The sequence below is a fragment of the Bos mutus genome, chromosome 24 (assembly GCF_027580195.1).
Source record: "Bos mutus isolate GX-2022 chromosome 24, NWIPB_WYAK_1.1, whole genome shotgun sequence".
Taxonomy (NCBI): domain Eukaryota; kingdom Metazoa; phylum Chordata; class Mammalia; order Artiodactyla; family Bovidae; genus Bos; species Bos mutus.
Genome location: NC_091640.1, coordinates 21,465,884 through 21,486,522, shown reverse-complemented (window position 1 = coordinate 21,486,522; position 20,639 = coordinate 21,465,884). Strand labels below are relative to the sequence as shown.

At 40.6% G+C, this 20,639-nt stretch overlaps 1 protein-coding gene across 3 annotated transcripts in view; it reads left to right on the top strand.

The window, feature by feature from the left end:
* Positions 1–17,599, top strand: part of GALNT1 (polypeptide N-acetylgalactosaminyltransferase 1) — a 123,237-nt gene extending 105,638 nt beyond the window's left edge. For all 3 annotated transcript variants that reach the window (XM_070361985.1, XM_070361984.1, XM_070361983.1), the window contains 4 exons: positions 733–872; positions 9,560–9,658; positions 10,137–10,271; positions 16,240–17,599. In XM_070361985.1, coding sequence (XP_070218086.1) covers positions 733–872; positions 9,560–9,658; positions 10,137–10,271; positions 16,240–16,386 — 521 coding nt within the window. In that variant the 3' untranslated portion in view covers positions 16,387–17,599. The remainder of the gene's footprint in view (positions 1–732; positions 873–9,559; positions 9,659–10,136; positions 10,272–16,239) is intronic.
* Positions 17,600–20,639: the final 3,040 nt, after the last annotated feature.

Genomic DNA, 20,639 nt, shown 5'->3' with positions numbered 1-20,639 from the left:
CATGAATAGAGGAATATGGTGGGCTACAGTCCATAGGGTCACAAACAGTCAGACACAATTGAAGTGACATAGCACGCACAAGGGAACAATAATAATACATGATCCAGTATTGCAGAAATTACTGTTTTAGCTCAGGTACTTTCCATGTGTTTTTTTTTTTTTTTTTTTAACACCTAACTGCAGCATTCAACATTTACATGAAATGGTCAAGTATTTCAAGGCCAATGCAAAGCCCTGTATCGTGCCTCCAGGAGCTTTTCTCTGCTTTTCAGAGTTTTGTGGCAACAGCTGTTCAATCAACTATAAATCTGCCTGACATTATGATTCTATACTCTTCAGTCACCACAAGACTGTCTGGGGTTGGGGTAGGGGGTGGTCGCACAATTTAGGGAGCCTGTGTGAGAAATACCTGACTGGAAACAATTGCTCTGTTTAACATCTGTTTCATATTTGGGCAAAATTGATCTTTGTTTTTGCCTTAGCAAATATTAAAGTTTTGTGATCCCATGTAACTTACATTTGTATGTATTGGCATGTAAACTGGTCTCATATGAATTTAATTTTTCTTTGGAAAACACATTATTTTCTTGTTTTATACCTTGGGAGGTAGATTTGTGGTATGTCACCAAAATGATATTGCTTTTCCTGTTTGGCTTGTTAGATGCAATATATAAATAGAAATGTATTACCTGACAGAACATTAATAATTCAATGACTTATTTCTTTTACCAGGTGTTACAAAGGTAGATTATGGAGATATATCATCAAGACTTGGTCTAAGGCACAAACTCCAATGCAGACCATTCTCTTGGTACCTAGAGAATATTTATCCTGATTCTCAGATTCCACGTCACTATTTCTCTTTGGGAGAGGTAAAAAAAAAAAAAAATGTATTCTGTGTGGTTCTCACTTATTTGTAAAAAAAGAATAGAGGTTAAACTTCTAACAAGGGAGTACCTGTATGTTAAAATTACTTAAACTCAAGTACAGGAAAAGTCCTTGTTAGTTGATGCAGTCTGCCTCATAACTTGAAGTCTTATTAATTTATCATGTTACATTTTATTAAAATAAGGCTCTACCTCTCACCTTTCACAGTTGGACTTTTGTTATATTAGTGTCTTCAATAGACTTATTTTAACAAACTGGTTCATTTAGTTGAAACCATATATTCCTGAAGGTGATATCCTAACATTAACTAGACTGAATCAAAGTTTGAGAAACTTGAAAGTAGAATTGTAAAGAACTAACAAGGAAACTTGAAAGACTGCGTATAAGAAGTTGTGTTTTTAACACCTGTTTGTTTTCCTTTCAGAGCCCCAAATCTCCATGTGGGCTTGTGGGTTAGCATGCTTACTCTGATGATGACTTTAGTCTTTGCTCTTAGAACTCAGCAGCAAATCTTCTTGAAACCTGAAATTATTTATTAATGCTTATAATTGGTCAACACAATTAGCTGTGCTTTTGGAGTTGGATGCCCACAGTGGAGGGTCGGGTTTGAAAGAGGCTTGCCCTTGCACCTTCTGGTATAACTGCCGGGCGGCCTCAGGGAAGCATTTCCTGTGCCCTGTCCTCACTGTGTTCCTAGACTGTCAGTAGCCAGTCACTCTGCTTCCCAGCCAAAGCAGTGCTGTGTATAGGAAATCTACATGGGTCCTTCCCTTAGTCCAAGGGTATGATCAAGTCAGGAGTCCCAGTAGTTTCCTAGGGCTGCCGTAGTAAAATACCACAAACTGAGTGGCAGTGGCATAGAACATGGGAAGGTATTGTCTCGCGGTTCTAAGGACGAGAAATCTGAGATCAGAGTGTGGGCAGGTTTCTGAGGCCTGTGAGGAAGACTCTCTCCCCTGCCTCGTTCTGGCTTCTGGTGGTTTGCTGACAGTCTGTGGTATTCCGTGGTGTGTGGAAGCATCACCCTGATTTCTGCCTTCGTCTTCACATGGCGGTCTCCTGTGTACACATCTGACTCCAAATATTCCCTCTTTACTAAGGACACCAGTCACACTGGAATAAGGCCTACCCTAATGACCTCATTTTAATTTGACTCCCTCTGTAAAGAACCTGTCTCCAAATGATGTCACATTCTGAGAGTAATGGGGGTTAGGACTCCAATATGTGAATTTGGGGGGACACAGTTCAGTCTGTAACAGAGATTGAGCTAGGTGGGGCTGGATTGTAGTTGTATAAAGACTTAGTTCACTTCCAGCTCAGGTATGCTTCTTAGGCCTGGTCTTTCAAAGCTTCTGAGTAATCGCACGGAGGGGTCTCTGTCTCCTCAACCCTGACAGTTTTGCCTTTCTGAGGTTTTGACGTTAGTACTTTAGCCTCTCACCTTTTTCTGTGGGAGGACCAGTCGTTATTTTTTCAAGTCTCTTTCTGGCAGGAATTTGTCTCCTAAGCACCAGGAGATGTGGATGGTTTCTGTTTTAATTTATTGAAGTATCATCGATTTACAATGTTGTGTTAGTTTCTACCATACAGCAAAGTGATTCAGTGATACATACATGTATATATACGTTATTTTTCATGTTCTTTTCCATTATGGTTTATCACAGGATATTGAATATATGTTCTCTGTGCTCTACAGTTGTTTATCCATTCTATATATAATCGTTTGCATCTACTAATCCCACAGTCTTAATCCATCCCTCTCCCACACCTTCCCCTCGGCAACCACAGATCTGTTCTCTGTGACTGTGAGTCTGTCTGTTGCATAGAACAAACATTTGTGTCATTCATTTGTGTCATATTGTAGATTCCACATATAAGTGATATCATTTGGTATTTGGCTTGATAGTCTCTGCATCCGTCCATGTTGCTGCACATGGCATTATTTCATTCTTTTTTATTCCATTGTATATATCTACCGCATCTTCTTTATCTGCTCATCTGTTGAAGGACGTTTAGGTTGCTTCCAGGTCTTAGCTATTGTAAACAGTGCTGCAGTGAACACTGGGGTGCGTGTTTTGAATTACAGTTTTCTCCAGATATATGACTAGTAGTGGGATCACAGGATCATATGGCAACTCTATTTTTAGTTTTTGAGGAATCTTCCATAGTAGTATACCAGTTTACATTCCCACCACCAGTGTAGTGAGGGGTCACTTTTCTCCACACCCTCTCCAGCACTTGTTATGACTTTTTAACGGTGGCTGGTCTGACCAGTGTGACGTAGTACCTAATTGTACTTTTGATTTACATTTCCCTAGTAATTAGTGATGTTGAGCATCTTTTCACGTGCTTGGCCATCTGTGTGTCTTTGGCGAAATGTCTGTCTAGGTCTTCTGCACATTTTTTGATTGAGTCGTTTTTTGATAGTGAGCCACATGAACTGTTTGTAAATTTTGGAGACTAAATCCTTTGTTGATGGCATCGTGTACAGATATTTTCTCCTATTCTGGGGTTGTCTTTTGGTTTTGTTTATGGTTTCCTATCTTTAGGTAGGTAGTTGCATTAAAAAATAAAAAACTGCAGTTTGGGTGAAAGTTTGGAATGGAGATCTAAATTTAGGGGTTGTCAGTGTATAGGTGGTTTTTAAAACCACAGAACTTGATGAGAGCACCTTGGGGTGAGTGAATGTAGATGGACAAGAGGGAAGGAAGGAGGAATAAGACATTTAAAAACTCCACAATTTAGACATTATGAAGATGAGAGGGAATCAGCTAAAAAGATTGAGAAGGAGCAGGCATTGAAATAGGAAGATACCCAGGAGAATGATGTGCCTAGTAAGTGAAGGACTTGCTTTAAGAAAGAGGAAGAGATCAACTGTGTGGAGCACTGCAGAGAAGGGAGGAAGATGAGTCCTGAGAACTGGCCACTGGGTTGGTGAGGGAGACATTGTCTAGAAGCTCCCTCTCACTGTGTCAGGTGGGTTCCCCTGGAGATGGGGAGGGACAGGATCTCTGATGGCTTCATAGGAGATCAGGAGAAGAAGTAGAGATGAGAAGCATGGACAAGAAATTGTACTGTAAAGGTGAACAGAGAAGTGAGTGGTAGCCGGAGAAGTAAATGGGGTTAAAGAAGGGCTTTTCTATTTGTTTTTACTAAGATGAAATGGTGCTGATGGCAGTGATACAAAGGAGAAAATTTGAAGATGCTAGAAAAGAGCTGCTGATGGCTGGAGTCACATGGAGGGGGGTCGTGGTGAGCTCTGATGCACAAGTAGGGAGGTGGTGGGGGGAGAAGGCAGTCCTCCACTGCACCAGGAAGGAAGGTAGAGGGGTGGGCCCAAGTCAGGTGAACTGTGGGTTGAGGGCTGGAAGCTGGAACTTTGAGGTGGACGTGAGAGGAAGCTGTCTGGTGACTTGATTCTTCAGCTGAACACAAGATTGTGGGCTGAGAGTGAAGGGGGATTGTTGGTGATGGGGGTTTGGGGAAAGAGGGGAAGACATAAAATAGAAATTAATAGGATATGGTGGAGCAAATAGATCACAGGGGGAGCTGCAGGGTGGTGAGGAGCCGCCTGGTCACAGCATCTCCAGAGCCAAGGCAAGCATGGACGCCACGTCCGTCCTTGGTAGTTACTGAGGCTGCTTCAGGGCTGAAGGGAGCTCCCTGCCTCTGAACTTTGTTGTGATTTAAGGAAGTCACCTCAAACACACGAGGAGTATGTGGAGTTCCTTGCCTCATTAGTGAGCACCTGCTCCCTTTGCTGTAGCCTCATTCTAGTCAAGGAAGGCCCAGCATGGGTGAGGCCATGGGAAGGCTGTTGGCAGTTGCTTACCTTTAAATGGGGCTTCCCAGGTGGCACTAGTGGTAAATAACCCACCCAACAATACAGGAGATGTAAGAGACTAGGGTTTGATCCCTGGGTTGGGAAGATTCCCTGGAGGATGGCATGGCAGCCCCCTCCAGTATTCTTGCCCAGAGAATCCCATGGACAGAGGAGCCTGGCAGGCTTCAGTTCATAAGGTGGCAAAGAGTCAGACATGACTGAAGGGACTTAGCACAGCACAGCAACTTTTGAGGAGCTTTTTTTTTCTTTTCTTTCTTTGAACCGACCCAGTTTTGGACAACACTTAGGCATTGTTAGCTAGGCCAGAATATAGGCGTATTACAAAGAGCCACTTGTCTAACCCACAGTAGCTGATTGCCAAGGCAGGCTTGCCTTTTACCTGCCTCTTGCCAGCTGGCTTTGTGTATAAAGAACAGATTTTACCCTCTCTGGCCTGCTTGTTATTGCCTTAGTAACAGCTGGTTTTAAGCACTTATGCCCTTCATGCCAGGCCACGCTGTCCTGGGTGAAGTGCTGGTGTGGGGACTGGGGTTGTTTATAAGCACCCACCACAGTGCAGCAGGGCACTTGTGCTTGTGATCATAGCTCCTCCTGTGTGAGCTTTCCTTCCCCAGAGACTAGAACCTAGCCCATCAAGGATCACTTGTCATCTTATAAGGGCCCAAGGAAACCTGAAGTCAAGGATTTTAGAGCAGAAGGAGAAATCAGAAGGTGTACATTTAGTGTGTCTGGGTTCATAAAATCCCGCTCTGTAATTACAGCTCTGGTAGAACCTGAAACTGAATAAATATGTTTCATGGTGATATCTAATCATTGTTAATGCAGGAGTTGAACTGTCTAAATAGCCACAGAAAGCAAATAATCCAGTCTTTTACAGTTTAACCAGTGCTAAGGACTGACCATTTGCTTTTGCACCCTAAAATTTTCTGAGCATGAACTTTATGTCAAGCACCAGTCTGATGCTTTATGAATATTAACTCATTTTCCCAACACTTTGAGATAGGTGCTATTATCCCCCACTTTACGGGTCAGTCAGTTAAGGCACAGAGAAATGGTTTAAGCAGCATGGCTCAGGCACAGCCACAAAATGGAAGAGACAGGGTTTGAACACAAGCAGTCTGGCGCGAGAGCTTGTGCTTATAACCACTGACACTCATACTCTTCCTCATGTCTAACCAGTGTTACTCATGACTCTCACGGGAGAGAGTGAAAAAGGAAGTCTAGATTCCTTAGTAGTAGATCCCCAAATACCTTTAATTGCTTACACTGTCCCCGCTAATGAGGTGCCAGAATTCTGGAGGAGACTGTAGCAGAAACCGAGAAACTGAGGCTCTGATTTCTTGCCCGGTTTCATTCACAATCATCAACTTGTAAGGTGGAAAATAACATTTTAGTAACAGCCGTGTACACCTAAGCTAAGGAAGGAAAATCAGTAGCTATTGTGGGCCTACTGGGTGTCGGTTTCTTCTGGGTCTGTGTCTGTTACCTCGCTTACAAATGAGAAAATGAGATTTTACAGCAACTTCTGCTGATGTCTGATGTCTCTCAAGGTGCCCATTAGAAAGGCAAGGGATAGGGGAGGAGAGGTGGATTTTATGGCCAAAAATATTTAGGAATTGCTGCTCTTTATATCTTACATTCTTCTGTACCTTCAGTCCCCACCCCTACCAAGAGTCTATTAAAAGGTTTTGAGAAGTTGTTCAGTAAAGAAAATCTATTTAAATTTGTTAATCCACTTCAGTCACTTAGTCATGTCTGACTCTCTGTGACCCCATGGACTGCAGCATGCCAGGCTTCCCTGTCCGTCACCAACTCCCAGAGCTTAAACTCATGTCCATTGAGTTGGTGATGTTAATCCAGTATTTCCTAAACAGACTTGATCACAAAATCCTTTGTTTAATGGCAGATACTGTTGTGCAAGTCGTAGTTTTGGGAATCACTGTCTTAGAATACTGACCTGCCAAGGTCACATGGCTAGTAATGAGACCCAGCCCTGCACTTCCCCCAACCCTAAGCTCTCACACCTACCCATCTGCCTCCAGAAACCTTGAAAGTGTGGCCATTGCCCCCAACCGCATACTTCAGATATCATTATGATTTTAAGTGTCAAATTTTGAGTAAACAAGTCTGGTACTTATTTCTATTCTAGTATGAACATTGAAACAAGTACATATCACCACCGTTTCTACCTTCCATAGTTCACTGGAGAGCAGATGACTGGTTACATAGCCTTAAGGCTGTATATGGAATTACAGTTTTGAACATCTAATCCAGCACTTCTTTAAAAATGTTTGTCCCTAATTTTTTCTTCTTCCAAAGGCTCGAAAATTAACTCCCACCAAACCAGCCGATTAAATAAATGATCTACTGCCTCTTGACATCATAAAGGATAGAACTGTTCCCAAAACTCACCCTTAGTCATCCTGGTTTTTCATGTCCTCAAAAAATCATCTCGCACACTCCATAGGTGAGGTAGCCCACATGTGTTCCTACAGAGGAAGAGGATATTCCCTGAAAAGTGTCTTCTCTAGCAATTAGCATATGGAAAAACTGCCTGGAGAGCAGCTCAGAGATGCCACCTACATGTTAAGCCCGACAGAATCCTCTCTGCCCAGGGACCAAGCATCACAGCTGCCCTTCTACAGAAGTGCTTTCTCACTGAGTGTGCGAGGCTTCCCCTATGCTTTTTTGGAGCAGTGCCATCAAGCCCTTGCAGTGGACTGACCACTCAGTCCCTGACCACCGGTCTTAGTGGGGCCACTTCTTGCTGATCAGAGTTCATTGTCACCAAGACAGGTGTTGGGAAGCCGTGGTTTCCAATCCTTGGAGAACTCTACTTCTCACATCTAGTTGTTAGTAGTAGTCTCAAGGGATGGAGGCCCAGATCTCTTATGTCAGAAAACAGTCCAGAAATGTTCTTAGAAATGGATGAAATAGTAGAAGATGTTACAGGTAAAACTCATAGAACAATGCCTAGTGCAGAGTAAGTGTATTTTATTTGCTGTAATTGTTAGCAACATCAGTTACGGTAACAACATCGCTTAAGTTGATATAGTTACAGAGTGATAGGAAGTCCAGTTACACTTGGGGAGAATTGTACTTTTAAAATTTTGATTCATATTCAGTTTGGTAAAAGGTAAGTATTTAACCAAAAAATCATCTCATGTGAGAGGGAGAAGCTGACAGTGATGTTGGTTCTTCCCTCATCATTTCTGTGACATTTACCACCTGTCTTCGGAAGCCTCTGTGTCTATATGTGGAGGGAAAAAAATTGAAGAAAATGTAGGACTGGGGATTGGTAACTTTTCAACAGTATAAGGAAATAATCAATTTATATGGATAGATGAGATAAAGACTCATCTTGTCAAAATTGGAACTAAAGTTTTTGTCACGTAAGAGAGCTGTGATCATCAAGTATTAATTGCCTATCCACTGAGGTACAGAAAGATGTCTTTCATGCATATTTGTATCTAAGTATAAAACCTTTTATAAAATCTACTTGTGAGGTAATAGGTTTCTGTTTTAAAATAATGGATAAAAAGATTATGTGTATTATGCAGTAAAAGAATTCCTGGAGACTGATGTGATATGTTATACCCAGGAGTCTCCTCAGAGGCAGGAGTGGCAGGGTTATGTTAAAATGTTCAGGTAAAGAAATGTTAGCATTAAAGATTTGGAAAATCCTGTATTTGCTTGAACTGAGTTTGAGGTTTTGATGGAATAGCCAGATGGAGGAGACTGGTGATAAGGCAGCAGTGCAGATTATTACCATTTGAGTCCACTCTGTGCTGGACTCCAGAATAGGTACATGGATGCCCTGTCTCACCCAGCCTCAGCATAGAGCTGACTAGTCACTCTTAGGAAATTGTCCTCAGAGGGTCTGGATTATTTGGACTTAAACTGAGGCCCTCTCTTAGGCCAAAGCCCCAGTTCTTCTTCTGACCCTCTGGGAATAATAGTTATTCATACTTAGACTACTCTATCTTTAAAAAAAAAAAATGCATCTGGACTTGTTAATGCCTTATTAAAATAGAATAATATGTAGACAGCACATGTTTATGAAAATAAATGAGTTATTTGTGGTTTTAGCTTTACTGCCACGTTATCTATCACACACAACTTTCCATCTACATAACATATAGTTTGTCCCACATTTCTCTTCTGGCTTACCTGCTAATGTATGAGAATAGATTTGGGACTTTACAAATGTCCATTAATTTGCCATATGCTTTTAAACTACTGTGGTTCAGAGAGAAACAAATATCAAGGAACAGAGCTTAAAATATTCTTCCTAATTCTGATGACTGATTCAGCTTTTTACAGTAATTGACAAACATCTAACAGAAGAGTGGTGTTTGCACTGCAGTGTGCTTAGGCTTCCCAGTCAAGCCAAGTTCTAGGTTCTTTGCTTAGAAAATACCCACCTTTAATCTCCTAAGAAGTCATCAAAGTAGTTAACAAAAGTACTGCTCCCTTATCATGGTGGCAAACAGTGTCCACAGGGACACTGCTTTAAAATTATTAGGCAAAGTGGAGCTTACTGAGTTAAATACAAATTCCAGAAGAACAGCTTGGGATGAAAGAAATAAGAACTTAAAGGATTTCTCCTTGAAACACAAAAATTATTATATAAATAGTTAAGAGCTTTTTAGACCACAGAATCTTTAGGCCATGATGTTCCCCCTGCTCTCAACTCATAGACCTTGCCTCAGGAATTAAAGATTTAGTGGGAAGTTTGAATCAATTTTAGTGTGTGTGTAGATCTGTATGTGTCTGTCTAGTGAACCTCTCTAACTCGTGGTGTTTTCATTATTCATTTTCCCCTAGATACGAAATGTGGAAACAAATCAGTGTCTAGATAACATGGCTAGAAAAGAGAATGAAAAAGTTGGAATTTTTAACTGTCATGGTATGGGAGGTAATCAGGTGAGTATTTTAGTAAAGCTTTAAAGTGATACTTTTTGGATTTGTTTTAATCTTCCCTTTTTGTCTCATGATATCATTCAGGAAACATTTTCCTACCTCTAAAGAGCAAATAATAAAGACCTTTAGAAGAATGGAGCCTTCAATCTAATGACTGTTTTTAAAGTGAAACATTTGTAAATGGCCCTTTGTGAGAACCATATTTACATTGTTGTACATGAGATTTATTTTGCCCTTTTTAGTCAAACAGATGACAACCCTTGACAATAAACTCAGTGTATACAGAGAACTTAAGGTCATTTTTTCTTCTCCTCTGCAAAAATAGTGGTGGCTTTTCTGAATCATTTATTCTCTATTATACTAATAAAAGTTCAAAAAGCATTTATTTTCAATACTTGTTTTTTCCCTGCCAGATCCTTGGGTACATAAAACACTAACTTACTGTGCTGTGAAAGCTTATACGTGCATTTTTGTTTATCAGGTTTTCTCTTACACTGCCAACAAAGAAATTAGAACAGATGACCTTTGCTTGGATGTCTCCAAACTTAATGGCCCAGTCACAATGCTCAAATGCCACCACCTAAAAGGCAACCAGCTTTGGGAGTATGACCCGGTGGTAAGTTACATTGCAGTTGAAAATAGGAATAAATATAGTAATAAAATTGTGTGTCAAAGGGTGTATACTATATAAAGTACTTTATACCTGAAAGAATGAATTCTTATGGAGTCTGCATACTATAAATCAAATTGTTCTTATACTCCCAAAATTGACAGGAAAAGCAATGTAAATTAAAAAGCACACATGTTGTAATCTGTCCAGTAGTTAAACTAGTGTTGACGCCAGTCCTGGGTCCTCGTGTTACTACAGTCACTCTCCCCTGTGTGTCCTCAAGCTCTGCCGTCCAGTGTGGAGGCAGTGGAACAGTAAGGAGGCTTTTAGAATTACTGAATGAAACATGTAGGTTTCATTAATGAAATTCTCTGGCTCCTCCTGTTTGTCAGTGACTTTATCTTTGCTCTCCTCTGGAGCTGCGCCCCCTCTGGAGCTGCGCCCCCTCTGCAGCACCCGTGTGTGGTGCTCACAGAGAGGACTCAGAGCCTCTCCAGTGAACCTCCCTTCTGCTCCTCGTACCCAACTAACCTCCCAGCTGATGCTTGTGCTCTCCCGTTCTGGAGCCGGCATCTTCCAGATGGGTTTCTCTGGTTGTTTCTCTTCTGCTCCCAGCACTGGCTTTCTTCTCTTCACATTGGGACAGACTTTGTTGCTACTTCGTTTTCTACATACCATCCTACTCTTCTCTTGTGTTGTATGACGGCAAGTGAATGGCTGACACTCAGGCCCCTGCTTCTTCAACCCTGGCTCCTGCCTTGGCCTGACACCGCAGAAACAGCTCCTGGATACAAAGCCAGAGCTTTTTCATCTCTTGTGCTTAACTTCTCTATAGCATTTATGACTGCTAAGCAGATACTTTTTTAAAATCCTCTTCCTGTTGCCTGTAGATGCACTACTGTTCAGTTTCTCAAATAGCTTTCTCTCTTCGGCTTGCTCGACTCTACTGCTTCATCCTACCCCTTAAATGAGATCCAAACCAAGTTTTGACTTTGGCTGTCTTTTCTCCTTATACTTGTCGCATACAAATCGTGGTCTACTTTCATCTTCGACCAGCTATTCCCTGACCATATCCAGTTCTTCCCTACTTTATATTTAAGGTCAGGCTAGTCCCTGTGCCTGACAGATCCCACCTGTTCTTGAGGGCCCAGAGTTGACATCACCCTCAGCCAGAAATTAGCTCTGTCTTAATTATAATTGTTTCTGACCCCTGTGATTTTGTGCTTCTCTGTAGTTATTAGGTTGGTGAAAAAGTAATTTCGGTTTCAGACTGTGAATTTTAAAACATTACAACTAGGTTCAAACACATCTTTATTAATCAAAATAGAAACCATTACAATCAACACATTTTTGCCAATAAGAAATAAGTTTATTGTAGCATAAAAATCCATGCTTCAGGATTCAACAAACTCTTGGAAAGCATCTTCTGCCTCCTACTGGTTATGGAAGTGTTTTCCCTGCAAAAAGTTGTCGAGATGCCTGAAGAAGTGGTTGTCGGTTGGCGAGAGGTCAGATGAACATGGCGGATGAGGCAAAACTTGGTAGCCGAGTTCATTCAGCTTTTGAGGCCTCAGTTGTGTAACGTGTGGTCAGGCGTTGTCATGGAGAATTGGGCCCTTTCTGTTGACCAATACTGGCTGCGGGTGTTGCAGTTTTCGGTGCCTCTCATCATGGGCTGAGCATACGTCTCAGATGTAATGGTTTTGCCAGGATTCAGAAAGAAGTGGATCAGACCGGCAGCAGACCACCAATCAGTGACCATAACCTTTTTTTGGTGCAGGTTTGGCTTTGGGGAGTGCTTTGGAGTTTCTTCTCGATCCAGCCACTGAGCTGGTCATCTCCAATTGTCATATAAAATACACTTTTCATTGCACTTCCCAATCTGATCAAGAAATGTCGTTGTTGCATAGAATAAGAGAAAAAGACACTTCAAAATAACTTCTTTTGATTTGCGGTAAGCTCATGAAGGCACTCCTTATTGAGCTTTTTCACTTTTCCACTTTGCTTCAAATGCCGAACGACCATAGAATGGTCATCATTTTCTTCAGCAGCTTCTCATGTAGTTGTTAAGAGGATCAGCTTCAATGATCCTCTCAATTGGTGTCATCAACTTCTGATGGCCAGCCACTGCATTCCTCTTCAAGGCTGTTGTCTCCTTTGCAAAACTTCTTGAACCATCACTACACTATATGTTCATTAGCAGTTACTGGGCCAAATGCCTTGTTGATGTTGCAAGTTGTCTGTGCTATTTTACAACCCATTTTGAACTTGATTAAGAAAATCGCCTGAATCTGCTTTTTGTCTAATATCATCTCCCTATTCTAGAATAATATAAAATACACAGCAAGTAATAAGCCATTAGCAAACAGAGCAAGAAGTGTGCTTTAAAAAGATTGTATTCTCATAACAAATAAAGTTCAACAATGCAATCACAGTTACTTTTGCACCAACCTTAATATTTGTCTATCAGTCTTTTTCTCCTCTATTAGTTGGATCCTAGAGGACAGAGACCATGTTTTATAATTCCTGGGTCTCCCTTCACAGTATCAAACTACAGTTTATATATATATATACACACACACACACACACACGTATATGTATGTATGCGTACAGTAGCTCAGTTAATATGACTGTTGGAAATGGACTGAATATTCTGTTCTGGAGTTTTCTATGGTGCATGCTGCTGCCACGTTGGGTGTAGCCGCCCCAGGTACTGCAGGATATATGGCATCTCTGACTCCAGACAGTGAATACCAGTGGCACCCCACAGTCATCATGAAACCAAAATATTTTTAGAAGCCTCCCAATTGTATATGTTCATTGAAAAATGGGAGTATATTTAAATAGGTAACAGAAACCTATTTATAGTAGCATGAACAAATAGTGGGTTTTTTCCCTTAAGTCTGGAGGTAAGTGGCTTCTGATGTGGATTCAGTGACACAGTGCTGTCAGGGGTAACATTGCAGCAATATTCTTGGCCGTTTTCTTGTGGCCACTAGAAGGTGTCACTCCCAGATCAAGGCAAGAAGAAAAGATGACTGGTATGCTGCTCCTTGAATTCCTCTTTATCAGGAAAGCCAAAGCTTTTCCTGGATCCTCCACAGCGGTCTTTGCTAGGTCTCACGGGCTAGAACTACTTCTCAGAGTGAGAGGCTGGAAAAGCAGGCATTTGCTTTTCCAGTCTTTATGGTATGATGTAGCCGGGAGGCAGCGTGTGGGAATGGCTTTTGGCAGACTGTGTATAACCTATACAGTCTACGACAACGGTTTTTCAAAAAGCAAATGTTTGATTAGAAATTAAGGTGCTTGAGTTGATTTATGATACTTTGAAAGAACCAGTTACCAGTGTAAAGTTTTAAAAACCCCTGGAGCATTTTGCAAGCAGGCTGGGTTTTCTCGGAGGCAGGCTCTACTCTGAGGTCAAGCTTAGCGTTCAGGATGTTTATTAGGGAGCACTCTTTAGATCAACACCTGTGAAAAGGGAGATGGCAGAACTGGGCAGAGGAGGAGTTAGGCTGTAGCAGGGCTCTCACGACTTGGCTTACTGCACAGACGGCCCGTCAGAGTTCTGCCTCCAGTTGAAAATAGCAATCTGGAAAAATAACATTTACGTCAGTAGTGTATCATCTAAACCTAAAGTTGTGAAATCTTAGATTTCAAAGGAATCCTAGAAGTAAAACTCAGGACCTTGTTTAATACATGCAAATATTGAAGCCCGGAATAGAAATTAATTGCCCAGGGTCACCCAGCAGGTAAACAGTGCTACCAGATCTCAGACAGACCTGGGATTCTTGAACAAGGATTCTTTGCATGATACCATACTGTCTTTTATTAAATATGTATATTCTGACATCTTTTAAGTCTTGTTTATATTACATATTGCAGAGTTTATGATACTTGGCTCTTTTTGCTTTGACTGCTTGTACCTGTCCTTTCTGGAATGAAAATGTAGATTTTATCACAGTTGCATTTAGAGGCAGGGAGCAGCAGATTTTTTATGCAGTGATAACTATAGCTTAATCCTCCTTTCAGAGGTTCAGTTAGTCCACTGCCTTTTTCTGTGCAGATGATGGTACAGTGACCACGAGCCCCAGAACTCTGTCCTGCGGTCAGCAGCCAGGTCTCCTGAAGGGAGTGGCAGCCCCCTGAAATTATGGGGATTCTGTCTTAATTTTGAGTAGTTAAATACCCAGTATGGATCAATAACCTCTTTGTTAACAAGCTTATTTTAATGATTCTAAATAAGTGAAATAATGCATTTTTTTACTTTTATTAATACTGACAATGGGCCTGATGAAGGTGGCCACCCTTTGAAGGGCCTGTGGAATGTTTGAGGGGTTCTTTTTAAAGTGCTCTGTTTTCGTCCTACACACGACCAAAGGCCTTGGGAGCAGTGGTATGTGTGGGGACCTTCGGCTCTCAGGGCTGCCAGACCGTCCGCAGCTGCTCAGAACGCTGTGGAACGTTCTGACAGCGAGCGACTCTGAGCTGGCCGCGCTCTCTGCACACTGTCTTAATGTTTCTTCACACCTTGAGAAGTATGTCTCCCCATTTCATCGATAAGGAACCTGGGGCTCAGGTTTTTGCTTTGGGGTGTGTCATTGGTATGTGACAAATCTGGGGTTCACTCTAGCAATGTCTGCAGAGCCCATCCCCTCAACCCATAAACTACACAGCATGTGTATAAAAGTAAAACCAGCCACAGCCATGCTGACTCTTCCAGGTCTTACTGAAGCATTTATAAGGATTAAGTGTCTAATCCTGAAGTCAGTGTTGATAGTAAACTGTGACATCTGCGAATGTGCACTGCCCTTTGTCAACTTCTGCTTGGGCCACAACACAGAAGAAATGACTGAAAGCTAAGATAGCTGTGTTGTAGACAGTCATCAGGTTTTGCTTTGTTTGAAGTTCAAATAGGTACAAAAGAGGCCTTGTAAGAAAAACACCAATACAGTATATTAACACACGTATATATGGAATTTAGAAAGATGGTAACGATGATAGCCTATATGCAAGACAGCAAGAGAGACACAGATATATAGAACAGAGTTTTGGACTCTGTGGGAGAAGGCAAGGGTGGGATGATTTGCACTGAAACATGTCTATTACCACATGTGAAATAGATGACCAGTCCAGGTTCGATGCATGAAACGGAGGGCACTCAAAGCTAGTGCACTGGGACAACCCAGAGGGATGGGGTGGGAGGGGGGTTCAGGATGGGGGACACATGTACACCCGTGGCTGATTCGTGTCAATGTATGGCAGAACCACCACAAGATTGTAAAGTAATTAGCTTTCCTACATAGTTGCTTTGGAGTTCTTCACCTGACCAGGGTTTGGTATCATATTGATTAGTATGGTCAGTATGTGTCTCTTAATGCCCATCTGTCCTTTTTTATTTTTTTTTAATTTTCCTAAAAATCAACATGATAGCATCAGGTCTGGAACGCAGACAAGTAGAGAGGAAGATACATAGTCACATCTGTCAGCCACTTATTAAAGACTGTTTTATAAATCTTATGAGTTAAGTCTTCAGAAAGACCTGAGTTTCCAAGAACTTAAAGTTTGAACAGCCTTCTCATGGGAAAATGAAGCAGTTTTGAAATGCCTTTTGGAAAACAGAGGATCCTAAATTGGGAATCACTAATAAGATCTTTTTTTTTTTTTTTTAAGGCAATCAAAGCACAAAAAGGGATTTTCCCACAGTATTGCAGAGCTTACGGCAGAATTGGGATTTAGAATTGAGGTCATCTGATCGCAGCTCTAGCATAATCCACTGTAGTCCCCATGCCTCCCCCCAGCGTTGCTGTCTTTAACATAGATACATTCCTCCAGTGTCTTAAATAATCTATTTCATATTGCAAAACAAACACTTTTCTACAGAGGAACTTCATAATCACAAATAAGGTGTCGGAGGTGCTTTGGCTTCTGTTTTCCACGTTCACATTAAGACTTGTTCCCTGTCTCTTTCAGAAATTGACCCTGCAGCATGTGAACAGTAACCAGTGCCTGGACAAAGCCACAGACGAGGACAGCCAGGTGCCCAGCATCAGAGACTGCAGCGGAAGCCGATCCCAGCAGTGGCTTCTTCGGAACGTCACCCTTCCAGAAATATTCTGAGACCAAATTTACAAAAAAAGGAAAACGTAAGGACTGACTGGGCTACCTCAGCATACATTTCTGCCACATTCTTAAGTAGCAAAAAAAGGAAAAGTGCTTTCCTTCTGCAGGATGTAAGGTTTATCAGCCATTAAAACTTTATAGACTGCCCTCGCTTCCACTAGCTGTGAACCAGCCTTCCTGTCCCAGGACGTGCAACTACGTAGTAGCGAGACTGTGCACACTGATGTTTACAAGATTGAAAGAGTCGGTCATCAAGAATCCTCGTAAAGAATACTCAGACTGAAACAGTCTGCGAACTGTGCTTTCCAGAGAGCTGCGCCTTTTATGGTTTGCGTGCACAGCAGTGAGTTCCGCTGACTGTGCTGTCATAATGAAGAGACGTCTAAGATTTTTTTTCTGATTAGAACTGGTAGCCAGTATATTAAATACTGATATAAAAATAAATGAACTGGAACCAGATTCAGAATCATGAAAACATTTTTACAATTTAAAAAACAAACTATATTAAACAGGGTTTAAAGGAAATTAAAACAGAACTATGAAAAGTACAATTTGTTATAGTATAGTATCAAATTTCTATATAGATTTTATACCTCAGTGGGGAAAAATAACTGATTCCAATGACATTCATTCTGTTTTCATCTGTGATAGTCATGGATGTTTTTTTTTTCCTTGGGGTGCTGAAATTGAGCTGAAAAAAGTGGCTCTTTGAACGTAGTTTTAATTGCTTTCTACAGGTTTTTTTTTTTTTTTTGGTTTGTGGGCTGTTGGAATTGTAATTTTTAATTGCCTTCAAAAAATGGAGATTTAAAGTGGTGTCTGGTCTTGGTGAACAAGTTAGATATCTCAGTTGCTCTTGGGTCAACTGGCTTACAGACTTTGCTCACACACACACAAATTTCTTATTAGAGTTTCAACTTCCTAACTTGATTCAACTGATTATGCTTACTTAACACCCAAGATTCATACTACTGTACTACAGATTTGTTTTCACAGCAATAAATCTTCTGTTTTTGTTTATGATTCCACTCAACAAAAGGCCTGCAGAAGTGATGTATTTGGAGATGATACGTTTGATGGTTTTTGGAAAAATTTTTTCACTCCATATTTGGATGTGCTTCTTTGTCAAGTGCATATTTAGATTAGGTTCTTGAATTGTAATGTTGATCTGCTGCTTTTTTTTTTTTTTAATAAAATCCGACTGAAAATGTTTAATTGGCATTTTTTAATGAGTTAACCAAAGAAGTGCAGCTATTATTCCATATTATTAGGCCTGCATTTCTTCCCTAAATTCCACTTAGGGTAAATCGGTTTTCTTGTTCCAGTTTTAAATACAAGATAACCTGAGGATCAATTAAAAGTTTAGTATCAATTTAAATTAGTGTTTTAATCTCATGGAAAGAAAATCTAATTGTAACATTTTTCCTGGTATGTGAGGCAATCCGTTGGCAAAAATTACATGTATTTTCCTTCCTATTTGTAAGATTATATTTAATGATATTCTTTTCTTTATCAGAGACTCTCACTGCAGGCAGTGCTATTTCTTGTGCCTAAGACTGTTTCTGAAAGTTGCATCACTAATGATACTTGCCGAGTTGAGTGTGCAGAAAGTTTCTCATACCATATTCAAGTTAATACCAAGCACATGTGACCGCTGTAGAGTGAAGCTGTAGTACAGAATGCGTAAATTCTGTCCCCAGGAAATCTGAGATAAAGCAAGTGCTGGCTGGGGTTTTTCCCCTACTCCATGAGCTGTGTTCATTCTCTCTTTGGTAGGCCTTATGCTTGAATAAATCGGATGTCTAATCAGTAAATTATTTTCATGCTCAGAATTTCAGGATTTTGTACCTAGTGTAGGTTGGTCTTATTTCTTACTGTAAGAAAACTTATCAACAATGTGATTTAAGGTTGTGTTGTGTTTTTTTTTAAGAGGGGGATGTGAGTGATTTCATTCATGGGTACTTTTAGAACCTGATAGATAATCCCATTGCCTTTATTTTTCTAATTAAAGAATTCCTAAATACTTTGAAAAATATAAAATATTCCTGAATAGTTGTGCCTTATATTGGTTTTATTTGAAGTTAAAAATGGATCCCTATTGTTTATAGCTATTTGTAGATTAGGCAGTGTGGTACTCACTGTTGTAAATTAAATTGGGAAGAAAGGAATGAATGAAAAAGACAATGAAAAGATTTGATTATTGACAGTGAATAATTCATAAATGTGACAGTTAAGGATAATTCAAATCTCACAAATCTGTTCACCCTACTCTAGTCCCAACCCATTTTAATATGTCTTTCTGGTCTAATTGGGATCTTGAAAAATAGTACTTTGTTCACCATTCTGCAAATAAGAGGCAGCATGTAGGCCATGTCCTCATTTCCCTGTTCTACATTCATTTGAAAAACAAAGGTTCCTCTGTAAAGATTTGGTGCTGTCTCCATTTTTCAAGAACTATACCAAGAAAAAATTTAAATCCAGAACTACATATTCTTCAAAGGAGAAGGAAATCAGAAAGAAGGTAGTATTTCTGAGGTGATAACTGTGAAAAAAGGTATACAAAAGGTGAATCCCTTTTTACTCTGGAAAATCAGATGTCTTATAACACTGCTCATACTGTCTGATTTCTTGAAGTGTGCTTGATAAACCTACCAGAACTACCAGTTTTGGGGGACGTGAGGCAACTCAGTTGTACTGTCTATACACTAGCCACAAACAATTGAGAATTAAACTTTAAATATGCAGTTTATCATCGAAGAAGTCAAATACCTTAAAAGCAATTAACAGATGTACAAGCCTTCTACCCAGAAAACTACAAAACACTGCAGAGAGAAACTAGAATACTTTAGTTTCTACAGAAAACTAATCAATATGTTCACAGATTGAAAAACTACATACTGTTAAGATCTCGGTTGGCCACAAATTGATCTACAGAATCAATGATGTTAAAATATGAGGCTTTCTTGTAGAAACTGGCAAATGTATATATGCTATGCTATGCTATGCTAAGTCGCTTCAGTCGTGTCCGACTCTGTGCGACCCCATAGACGGCAGCCCACCAGGCTCCCCCGTCCCTGGGATTCTCCAGGCAAGAACACTGGAGTGGGCTGCCATTTCCTTCTCCAATGCAGGAAAGTGAAGAGTGAAAGTGAAGTCGCTCAGTCATGTCCGACTCTTAGCGACCCCATGGATTGCAGCCTAACAGGCTCCTCCGTCCATGGGATTTTCCAAGCAAGAGTACTGGAGTGGGGTGCCATTGCCTTCTCCGAAATGTATATATGGAAATGGAATAGACCCAAAAGAGCCAAGAAAATCATGAAGAAGGAAGAAAAAAAAGTTGGAAGACTTTATACTACTTGATTGTGTGACTTGCTTTAGAGCTACAGAAATGAAGAGAGTGTGATACTAAAGTTAGGACAAATAGATCAGTGGATGGAACAGACTCTAGAAATAGATCCACACAATCATTACTGACTTTTCAACAAACAATTCAGTAAGTAAGGGGGGAGTGTTTTCATTTGGAGCTGGAATAATGATACCCATGAGATAATGAGAAAACACCAAACACTGATGCTTTCACACAACCTACACTTACTCAGAATGGATCACAGATCTAAATGAATGAGAGGGTAGAGCAGATCTCCTGGAGGGAAACAGAATATCTCCATGACTCTTAGAATAGGCAGATACTTCAGGACACAAGAGATGTTAACCGTAAAAGATAAAAACTGATAAATGTAACCAAAATCACGGGACTCCCTGGTGGTCCAGCGGCTACGGCTGTGCTTCCACTGATGGGTTTCATCCCTAATCAGGGAAGTAAAAGCCTACATACCACACAGTGTGATCAAAAAAATAAACTTTACCAAAATTAAGCCTTTCTCATCAAGAAGACGCTATTAAAGTGAAAAGGCAAGCTATGGCCAAGGAGAAGATATTTGTAATACATACAAATGACAAAGGATTTGTACACAGGAAAACAAGTTTTAAGAGCCATTGCAAAAGCAACACAATATAAAAATCAGTGACTTGAATACACACTTCACAGAAGCTGTCCTGATGTACAATTAGCACAGGAAAAGAAGCCCAACATCAGAGAACAAAATGAAACCAGAAGGAAACAGCACTGCATACCTGCTGAATAGTGAGAATGTGGAGCAACTGTGCAAGCGTCTTGATATTGTCACCTTGGAATACAGCTTGCCAGCTCCTCATAAAGGTAAATATACGCTTACTCACTGACTCCACTT